The sequence below is a fragment of the Glycine max genome, chromosome 13 (genome assembly GCF_000004515.6).
Source record: "Glycine max cultivar Williams 82 chromosome 13, Glycine_max_v4.0, whole genome shotgun sequence".
NCBI lineage: Eukaryota > Viridiplantae > Streptophyta > Magnoliopsida > Fabales > Fabaceae > Glycine > Glycine max.
In genome coordinates, this window is record NC_038249.2 from 32,566,038 (window position 1) to 32,577,569 (window position 11,532).

At 33.0% G+C, this 11,532-nt stretch overlaps 1 protein-coding gene and 1 pseudogene across 1 annotated transcript; both read right to left on the reverse strand.

Moving 5' to 3' along the window:
- Positions 1-1,707: 1,707 nt before the first annotated feature.
- On the reverse strand, positions 1,708-3,516 carry LOC100785656 (pentatricopeptide repeat-containing protein At1g26900, mitochondrial-like; annotated as a pseudogene).
- Positions 3,517-7,725: 4,209 nt separating this feature from the next.
- LOC100790277 (glucan endo-1,3-beta-glucosidase 14-like) lies at positions 7,726-10,190 on the reverse strand. The gene is made up of 3 exons (NM_001254978.2): positions 9,948-10,190; positions 8,725-9,785; positions 7,726-8,254 (listed from the first exon to the last, which is right to left on the reverse strand). Exons 1-3 carry the CDS (start codon positions 10,009-10,011, stop codon positions 8,180-8,182), a joined length of 1,200 nt encoding a protein of 399 aa, NP_001241907.2. The 5' UTR covers positions 10,012-10,190; the 3' UTR covers positions 7,726-8,179.
- Between the last annotated feature and the right edge of the window lie 1,342 nt (positions 10,191-11,532).

Below are 11,532 nucleotides of genomic sequence, written 5' to 3' on the forward strand. Positions count from 1 at the left end.
GCTTACAGCACTTCAACAATTTATCATATCAAAGGGTTTCACATCTCTTGAAGTGTATGACACTATGCTAAAGATGAGAAAGAAGGTTATCCACGTGAGTGATGATGTAACAAGAGAAAATGTAAGATAGAGATTTAAGTGCTCTAAAGTGATAACTTATTTTAAAAGAAAAGTGTCTTATTATATGGTAACTGCTGAGATTTCAACTTTATAATTTATAATGTATAATCTCAGTTTTTTAACTAACAATTATATTCTCTAAAAAAAAGTAATAATTATAATTATTTTTTTATCCTTTAAAATATTCTATTTTGACTTTAGAATTGTTAAATTTATGAAAAAAAATTATTATATAATGATGGTTTTATGACGGCAAAGTGATAAACCAATAAGGAAGACAATATGATTTTCCAGTTTTCCACAAAATACTCATGATGAGTGTGAACACCGTACTTTGTCAAATTTTTTAATAGAATTTCGAAAAAAATAAAATAGTAATAAGACTATATAAAACAACCTTGTTCCTGTGAATCCTAGCCTCGTGTTTGTGCTTCGCTTTTCATTTTTTATTTTATTTTATATCATATTTGTAATGTTTCCTTAATTTCCCTAATCTTTTGCGTCTATTTTACCGCCACCAATTTCGGTTAAGTTTATTTACTTAAGTACAATTTATTAGCATTAATTTGACTTACTCTGAGTATGATATTTACACTGATTTGGGCCATTTAGTAGTATCATTTAGTATAGGCTTTATAATAATGGGACCAATTTAGTGGGTCGGGCCAATATGTGAGTTTTGTAACATTTTTTTTTAATGTTTTCGGGGCATTTGGTTTTCGGTTATGTCGCGGGCTTTAGTACTTAATTTCTCTGGACTTGGATCTTTGAGGTCAAAAATTCATAACAAAGTAAAATAATAATAAAGAAATGATAATAAAAATTATATTAAATAATTATTCTACATATCAGTATATATGTTTCACTTTAATTTACCTACTACTATCGAACTATCTATATTGTTTGAACTTGTGTTTTAGTTATCTCATTCAATTTTTTAAATTTTTTATTTATTTATCTCTTAATTTAAATTCAGAAGTTGATTTAGCTGAAACAATATGCAAACCTTTCATTTTAAAATAGATAGTAATGGTTGAGACAACATACAAAACAAAGATTTCCTCTATGGAGAGTGCTTAGTTGCTCCTAAGGCGTCTCAGGTAGGTACCTCATGTGGTTTTGGAGCATGACTCTTTGATTTTCATATTTTGTAATAGGAAAATAATATTATAAATTAAAAGGAATGTGGCGGAGAAAATTTGGGCTTTGGCCAAGGGTGTGGGATTACTAAGTGTCAGGAGGTTTCAACTTACAATTGAGTCCTTCTACAGATGGAAGATAGAGACATAATAGAGAAGTCAAACAAGAGGAAAGAATAGTGACCTATGAAGATTGCCACCTACAATGTATGGGTTTGAGGGATCGTGTTAAACGAAGTAGAATTCTATTTTCTGTTAGAGAGTGTGCTTTGGTGGTAAGGATTGTCAGTGGATCATTAAACCTTCCAACAATCATTTTGGAGGTCTTATTTTGTGGAGGTATGGATGTTTGCAATTAAAGGACATGTTTACTAGTGAGGTATATTTAGGGCTATAAATACAGTAGTATAGGATGTTGCATCACTTTAAAGTATCTTCAACTTCATAGTGACACTTTAAAATTCAATATATATGCCTTCTCACAGTAATCACAGAAAATTCAAGCAGAGATGGAACCAACTTAGTGCTCCATACCACCTTCGGATTCAATCAAAATTGTATTACCATGTGTTCCTACATGAGGAACTGGCTGTGTTCAGACATGTCAAATGGAGTTTTGGTGCACCATAGACTCATAGAGGGCCACCACTTAGTGTAATAGAGACACCACTTGTTCGTTAACCTTTAGTATTCTCATGCCTAATTATCAATTTCAACTCTGCTGAGTCCAACCTCCTTGACCATACTTTCTCCCTCGGTTTCATGTACCCCATAATTTGCTACTTTAAAGTTCATTTGCTTCATTTCTTGCATTCTTGTAAAATTGGTGACTTCCAGCAACTGCATAAATGCCAGAAATGAGGAGGGAATCTGTAGCATTCTCTGTATAAATGCTCTTTAGCACATCTTTCACACACTTCCCTAATTTAACATCTCCATAGATTCTGCAAGCAGAAAGCAGTGTTGCCATGCAGTTTTATCACCCTTAATTGGCAAGCTATCAATTAGTTTATGTGCTTCCAGTAGCATTCCTGCTCGACCCAAGAGATCAATAAGACATCCATAATGCTTAACCTGTGGTGAAAACCGATATTCCTGAACCATGTGCTTAAACATTTCCGTCCCCTCAACCACAAGCCCTCCATGACTACACGCAGTCAGAATCGCCAAAAACGTGACTTCATTTGGTCTAAACCCCTCCTTTTCCATCCTATTGAAAAGCCTAATGACATTATTTGGCTGCCCATGAACTCCAAGACCTGAAATCATGGCAGTCCAAGATTTCACATCTTTATCTTCCATCCTCTCGAATATGTCCATAGCCTCATCTAGAAAGCCACATTTAGCATACACATCAACAAGAGCTGTTCCGAGAACCACATCCAGTTTTAGTTTCTGCTCTTCAACAAAACTAGCGACATGATGAACTACTTGTACAGATCCAGACGCAGGGCAAGTAGAGAGCAGCCCTGACAAAATTGAAGAATTAGGCTTCATTCCTTGATTCCATTTCTTGCATAATTCCCTATTAAACAGTTCCACAAGACAACATCTTTCTCAGCAATGCCATCAAAAACTTGAAGTGCCAAATCGATATGACCCGTCTTTGCATACAAATCAATCAATGCAGTAATGACATTCAAATTAGAACAAAATCCAATTTTGAAGCAGTATCCATGGAGAGACTTCCCAACACCAAAGTTCCCTATGTCACCAGCAGCTGACAAAAGACTCAAGACAGTGGCAACACTGGCATCAAGCCCAACCCAACACACCTTTCAGAACAAATCAAAAACCAAACAAGGCTGAGAAACAGAAACACACCCACCCATTAAAGTGTTCCAAGACACCAAATCATTTCCCTCAGGAAATTCATCAAAAAGTTTAAGTGCATCTTCAATTCTCTTGCAAACACAATGGAAATGCAAAAGGGCATTGTTCACAGTTGCGGAAATTGCTTTGTTGGGGAAATTGCTTACAGAATAGCCTCTGAGCATTGTGTTGAACATGAAGAGATTTGGGGTTTGAATGTAACTGAAAATGGAAGCTACGTAGTCCATGTCTAATATTGAAGCTGCGAGGAGCTTGCTCAGAGTGAAAGGAGCGTTGCAGAGACCGGTCTTGACCATGTGGTGTGAATTTGACGGATTTCGGAGGTGGTTTTGCATTATTTCAATGCGAGAATGAGGTTGTGGTGCAATGAGGGTGCGTCCGAAGAGAATGTTTTTGCAGTGTGCCTTAGCCAAAATGAGTTCATGAATAAGCATTAAGCACTCGCTGGAAACTGAAGAGGAACAATTTTGAGCTGAATAAAAAGACCTTTTTGTTTTGGGTTAGAGGAAGATGGCCCCTAGAAAAGCCCACATGTAGCCCACAGGGTTGGATAGGATGAATTGATCAATTGAAGGTTTCACAATCAAGAAATTTTTTAACAACACACTCTCAATTATATTTTTATTAACTAAGATTTGTTAAAAATTATAAAATCATACAACTTGCAGTCCTTATTTAATAAACCTCACTCTGAAATTAATGCATATGAGATTTAATTAGAGTAAAAGGTCAATTTGTTATTTAATGAGATACAAACTCACAAAAGTCATTATATTTGTATCGCATTATCATTTTAGTTCTTAAAATTAAAAAATTTAATTAAGTCTCAAAATTTTGTCAGCATTTTATTGAAATCCCTTATATTTATCTTTTTTTTTTCATTTTGGTCCCTAAACTTATGTTATTATTATCACTTAAGTCCATTAACTAGAGATCAAAATGAGAAAAAGATATAAATTTCATGAATTTAAATGAAACTGTAATAAAATTTAATGAATTGTTTTTTTTTTTTATTTTTGAAACTGAAATAACAAAAAAATATAAATTCAGATATTAAATTAACTATTTACTCTAATTCTAATTATATAGATAACATTAGATAGGGATAGGTTCAACTTTTTGTAAGGCTAAGAATTTTTTAATTTATTAACATTTTTTATTATAATTTAAAATAAAAAAGTCTCATAGGAATGAGAAAAGTGAGAAGAAAAAAAATTACTCTAAAAAATTGTGAGTAAAAATTCTCGTTCTCAAAGGAGATAAAAAAAACGTAATATAGATAATGAACTAATTAAGAGAATGAAAAAAAAAATCTTTTACTCTAATTTATATAGAGAATAAATATCTTGTAAGATCCACAAAGTCAAGGATTCAAATTAATGTAGTCACCAAAGGCATACATGATTGGCTTATATTAGAAAAAATAATCATAGTGAGACACTGTAATCAACAAAATTTGAAGTCACTTATATAATCATAATTGCTTAAATTAAACAACACTCAAATATTATCATGCGATCCTTGCATGCATAGTGCTACATGCAATTGCGCAATAAAATGATGCGTCCAACAGACTTGTGCAACAACGTGACATCCACACCACAAAAGTAACCTAAATGAGAATTTATATCTATATATCTTATAGCAGGTATCAGTACATGAACTAAGAACATTCAGCATCATGTTATACACTGAAAGCGTGGAAATGTGAAGAGCAACTTATTCTCTACAAAGGGGAATTACTGAGGATGTAAAGTGGTCCAAGACCGTCATAATTTTAATTGATCTCTATATGACATCTAACCAAGTGTTAATAATTATTTCTTCTAAATTTTAAATTTTAAATGCATGTCTCATAAAAATTAATTGGAATTATAATTAGGGACACATGGTAGTCCAAAACTACCTAATCATTTCTCGGATGTGCACTCATTAGTTACAGTCAGGTAGAGGGTTAGCTGTTTTCCAATTAATATCCATGCTTCATGACATCTATAGATCTGCAATATTAATTACTTCATGTTAAAGACTCTTATAAATATAAACAAACATATGCATAAAATTTAAATTAAATAGAGTACTGCGCTGCCAACTAAATATAAAACAGAATGGCCTTGATCGAGTCCATATATATGATTCCTGCCTTTGGGTCTCTTGCTTTATCCAAATTTTGTTTAGGCTGTAACATTAAAGAGAAAATGATTACTTTATAAATCGTATTGATTTAACATAAAAGAAACTGTCATCTTGTAGAATTTCATTAACTTGTCTTAGGTCTTATTTCAATTGGAAATCTAGCCAATTTCCTTTGGAAGCCTTGAAAAATGTGATGATCAATCTTTTAGGCTTGATCAGAATTCATCAGAACCTCACATTTCACTGGCATTATCTCCTTGTGCAGTTTTGGTATTGCAGTATTGCACATCGATCGGTAGTTTTTCCTTTGAAGATCGTGGGACGTAACATAAAAGGATAAAGGGGCATTGACTTGAACTCCTATGTTATTCAATTCTACTTGCGAGAGACACACAAAACTTGCCAGAAGCAAAGTCAAGAAAACAATTTTTCTGGTTCTTACAAAATAGTTGAGATTTATTATCTTTTCCTCTAAATTTAATTATACACTTTAAGGAAGCCTAATCCTGACAAAATTCGTGATACCTTGATATTATATGTATGCTGGAATGGCAACTGGCAAGTACAAGTAAAGAAATTTTATATTGAATAAGAATATGCATAAGGACCCATACACCAAATAGTCTAAAGTCTCGGATTTATGTTTATGTGGGGTTTTTATTCCTCTCATGTTTCCCAGCAATTGCTCTTGAAGAGGAAATTATTTTCTTGAATGATTGTACCAATATTCTTAGAACTAGAAAAACTAAGATTAATCCAAGATATATAAATATGAACTGAACGGCTTGGTATTTATAAGCGTATATTTATTTATCCGTAGAAATTGAACACCAGAAATTTATAACATAAGAAAATTTTCTTATATTCTGAAAAAAATGATAATTTTTTTCTCATTGTGATGTCCCAGTTTTGTTTGCCAAGTGGATGGATTGTATACGTATAAAGGGAAAATATATATAGTAGCACAGTTTAATACTACGCAATTCAGTTTTGTAAAAGGGGCAAATTATGTAACAATTGTGTGTACATTAATTAATACTTAAATGACTTTTGTTTCTGTGAGTACCCATAGTAATCGTATTTGAGACATTGGAGGAGAAAAAATAAAGGTGCTTGAGACGCTGAAAAGTGAAAACATGGTTAATTGCACATTCTCCATAAGGAAAAAAAATGGAAAAGGTTTTAACATTATCCATCTTTTAAGTCAGTGTTTAAAAGCTACTGCACGTTTCAAGTTTTTAAATGATTTTGACATTTGTCACCATTGCTTCTTAAAATTTCAGCAGGACCATGTTGAAGTTCCAAAGGTGATAGATTGATCTGGTGCTGTATAAAACTACAGTTCAATAGAGCACAAATAATAGAAAAACATATCCCGAACATGAGAAAAATAGACAAAATAACTTATGAGTTATTGTTCAGTATAATTGAGCTATGAATGGATGGGTTAGCAACCTGGCAAAAGAAAGAGAATCTGAAATAGTATGGCCTTAAGAATACAAGGGTCACATTTTTTCAGGGTCTAGAATAGACGAGCACTTCACATGGTGAAGATATAAATCATGGGACCCCTGTTTGGGATACGTCTAATTATACTTTTTAATCAAATCACTAGAAGGCCAAAATGTTGCCACATCACATGTCTTCAGGATACAGTTTCAAATAAGAATGTTCAACTCCATGATACGAGAACACAAATATTCTTGGTGGATGCTTTGAAAATTGCCCTTGTATTTTATGCCCCCAAAAGAAAAGAAAGAAATACTAAATTTGAGGGGTTCATGTGCTCCACGTTAGATGATGTCAAAGAGCTAGACCAATCTCCATCACTTTTTAATATGGCTGAGGTTTGATTATACCTCTTTAAGACAGGAAAAATAGAAGGTCTAAAGAGAAAAGAAAATTAATTAAACAAGTAATTAAACAATTGATAAAGGCACCTTTGGAAAAGGGGCGGTAATGACCTTATGCTGATGCTTATTTGGCAGAGGGAATAAAGAAAGACCGCCCCATTGTCTTCTAGACTTCTGGAGGATAATAGAAACAAAGCCTTAAAGAGAGAAGGAATCTTAATCTTAAAAAATGTACCCAAATAAATAGTCTTGGGACATACTATAAGTTTACATACAAAATACTTAATGTGATGGGTTCCACCTTCTATAAGGTGATGCATATTGCATGTGGCAAAGCCACAGAGAAGGCTAGCCTCTATACTTTCTCTTCCAGCTGGGCCAACTAATTATTTTTCTTTACATTGATGAAATTAAAAATCAGGAAGTTTTTTACTTTTGGTTATGTCAATTTTATGCTAAGTTAATAAAAAATAAAAGTTGGAAGCCTATCTACTATTCAATTCTCAAATTTTAAAATTATGATAATCTCTCACTTGTCATTTTTAAGGAATATAGTCGTATCTAGGAAGCAAACAAAAGTGAAATTAATTAACTTTACATAAGCGACATACAACATAATGTATTTCGTATTTGATAATCAAAGCAATTACGCTGAAACTAGAATTTATTCTTCTGCAACATCTTGCATTGAAAGAATGAGATGGCTTTTGTCCCTTGTCTACCTAAAATAAGCTCAGTTTCCCGTCACCGCCACATGCATGCTAGTTGCTAGAATGTGACTACTGACTAATGGTGGGGTAAGTGGACGTAAGCATAGCCACTTGATTAAGACGTTGGGTTATCTTCCATTTTTTTCCACTTGATTTCTATTCTTCCTTTGTTTGTTGTATTGCTGATTTTGCAGCCCAATTGTTTGGAAAGTGTGTTGTTGGTCTCTATCTTCTGCAAAATAGGTTGGTTGCCTTTAATGTTCAAACTTGAGATTCCAGAATGCCTTTGTTTAGGTGGTGGATCTCCTTTTAGACACTTGAAGGAAGTAAAATCCCAACTGTACTTAATGGGAATATTGACATGAATTTCACAGTATAGGGATATTCTTCACCCATAAAGGGTTGAAATCAGCACAAATACAAACATCCAGTTCACCAAGCTTTTGTATTCCCATGGTGTTACCTGTTTTGATTTAAAGGATAAAAAATTATCAAAGAAAATAATTAGATTGAAATTGGTCATATGTACTAATTCTATATAAAAGTTAGAACCTATATTAAAGGTTAGAGTTTAATTTCTATGTAATGTTAAAAAAAAGTCAACCAATCAAAATTAAAGTATATATATAATTTCTAAAATAATTATCGTAAAAATTAATTAACGGAAAATAATTTGTTATTGTTTGACAATGTAGAAATCTTTTACATTATTACATATATTATTCACAATAAAGTTTACAAAATAGAATACTTGAAAATATTTTAATAAAATATATAATTACTTAATTACAAATGGGTCAATCTGTAAATTACACATATATCCCTCTTTACAATGATATGCATACATGTTCGCTCGTTATCATGTAAGTTGTGCATTACAAGCTAAGTAACTAATACAATGATGAAAAAGAACTTTATAATCAATGATTTTACCTTAATCTTAGTGCCAGAGGAAGCAAGAGAAATTGAAGAGGAGGAGGAAGTTGTTGCTGATGAGGTTGCAAGAGCAGACAACCCTACATTGTAAGTCATGGATTCATCAGGCCTAAAGAGACCATAGTTTCTCTCTGAGGTTGGTCCAGGCTTCAAGTCTTCATTGAACAACGCAAACAAGTACACTTCCAACCTCATTCTAGGATTCAAAGGTGTCCCTTCACCGGCCATTTGCCTTCTCAGCAAGTTCCTGTTGTAAGTTGCAGCATTCATTGGTGTGGCGCCAACCTCATTAGCATCTCCCTTTGATGGCCAACCAGTCTCAGAGACCCTAACCTCTATCCCCTTGAACCCCATTTTAGCAATGGCAAATGAAACAGCATCTACCATAGCATAAAGCATGTTGTCATAGTGGAGATTGGTGTAAGGGTCAACCATTCCTGCATTAGGATTGAACATCACATAGTTCAAGGAAATCCCATTAGGTTCATCCTTGTAAGCAAAGTAAGGGTAGGCATTGATCCAAAAGGGGGACTTGGAGCTTGACAAGAAGTTCAAGAACTGGTACATGATCCCAGAGATTTCACTCTTGAAACTACCAGCTGAAGGAGGGTAAGATTGATCGAGCACTGCCAAGGAACTTGGTGTTGAAACTTTTATGTTTGAGTAGCCTAATTGAGCTAGAGCATTGTGAATGTTCACCACTGCTGGCACAAGGTGCTCAATGAGAGTTATGTCATCATCGGTGAAAACTTCATTCCCAACCTGAACACCAGTGATCTTTGTCTCGGGTAGGTATGGTACGATGCGGCTGTTCACCCATTGAAGTGCTTGTTGAGGATCATCTAACTGGCTTAATATTTCATTCTCTACTGTCACAATGATCTCAATGTTTGAGTTGGAAAAAGAAGTCAGAATCTGCGGATTGGTATCGTAGATTCTTGTTTTTGTGAGGTTAAGGGTGCTCAACAATTCAAGGACTTTGTCTGGTTGCGGCAAATTGTTGGCCACTTGGCCATAGTTGATTCCGAAAGATTCAACACCTAGAAAAACTCCAATACCTGTGATTGATTGCACAATCGATGAAATAATGTGTTAGTAAATAGTACAACTACTCAATAATCAATATTTGTTCAAGTTATTATAGCTAAATATTATAACAACATATGCAAAAAAAAAAAAAAAAAAAAAAGAGGCATAGAAAAACAGAACAAGCAGGGTACCTGCTGAGAGAAAAATTGCAAGAAAAGCATAGCTGAAAGCCAAATTTCTGAAGAATGTAACCATTGTGAGCTAGGAAGAGAATCTGAGATTGTGGAATAGATATAGAGGTAATTATATTGGAGCAGAATTCCTTTCTTTTCTTGTTTGAAAATTTTGAAGGCAGAGAGACAAGGTAAATGAGAGGATTTGTGTTTGGTTCTTTAGCTTGCCTTAGTAGTATTGCATTTGCTATTACCGTACCTGGGGGTCTTTTTTCGTTTGGCTTGGTTTCCTTATTTATATATTCTTAACGCTGCATTCTTTTGGACTGGGTTGTCTCTTTCCAACCCACGCAACTTCCATTTTCCCTTTGACCTCAACACCCTTTAGCCACTTTCTTCAAACAAAAGCAAAGGGAAATCCCACTGCTTGGTTTAAATATTAGAGCCTTTCAGGCAAGTCATTGTAGGATCCCAAAATTTTAGGTAAGGTAAAATTCAGACCACCTTAATCATCAGAGATTCCGTATTAAACAAATCTATATATAAGTATACAGTTTTTATTTATTTATTTCATGGTAAATGCTAACCAGGGTCCTAAAAATATTAAGTAAAAAATTTAAAAGTAAAAATATTTTTATTAAGAAGCAAAAAAATTGTGATATTCGTGATCTATCTCCTATGATTTACATCATAAATATTTTTTTTATTTATTTTAGTGTCTTTGTGAGAAAAGGAAATAATAGGTCTACTGGAACTGACCCTTTTTTGACTTGGAGATGCCCTCCATGATGAAAATTTTGAGCAATTGGGTCCTTTTCTGCTCGGGATACGCAATTACATATCCATGTAAAATGTACCATTTTCAAACAAAAGCATAGATCATGTACGTCTGACTTCAGAATTCCATTTAGTATTTAGATATTCAGTATTTTAATTAGATGAAATTGATAAAGTTCTGGTTCTGAAAGTCCTCTTGATGTTTTATAGTAGTTTTATTGAAAGTAACGTTTAAGAAATATAGGGGAATTAGTTAAGATTTAGGCGCCAAACTATTGAGTTATTTTAAATTTTATTTTGATTAAATGGATAAAAAAAATGTATTAGTATTTAATTGAGAAAGATATAAAAGTTGTCACAAAATTTAAAATTATCTTGATTTCTTTTTCTTTCAGAAAAAAAGAGAGATATAACTTAAATCGAGATTGAATTAGATTTAGATTATATCTCGTAATTAATGATCAACTTACTTCCTTCAATTTAATTCCAATAATTTCTGGGCATTCAACTTTTTTCTTCTAAATGATGATGAACTTAATTAATTACTATTTTTAACTCTTTTTTTTTAAAGAAAAAAAGCTAGTGAAATTTTTGTGTCTCCTTAATTTAAACAAGCTTTAGGCAAAGGAATTCATAGAATCGCACTATAATGTGTTAAATCTTATTGGGATGCATATCACCCTCCAAGGCTTCCACACTAATTTATTAAAAAAAATTCCTAGGATATTAAAAATTAATTATAGAAAGTTTCTTCAAGTTCTAATCCATAATTTACCAATTTCCAATTGTCAAATGAACTCAAGAGAAGGAACTATCACTCAATTGA

Coding starts and splice junctions, on each gene's coding strand:
- LOC100790277 (NM_001254978.2), bottom strand. CDS start 10,011: ATGGTTACATTCTTCAGAAATTTGGCTTTCAGCTATGCTTTTCTTGCA. Junction 9,786..9,947: donor TGCAATTTTTCTCTCAGCAG/GTACCCTGCTTG, acceptor AATCAATCACAG/GTATTGGAGTTTTTCTAGGT. Junction 8,255..8,724: donor CCTCTGGCACTAAGATTAAG/GTAAAATCATTG, acceptor AAATCAAAACAG/GTAACACCATGGGAATACAA.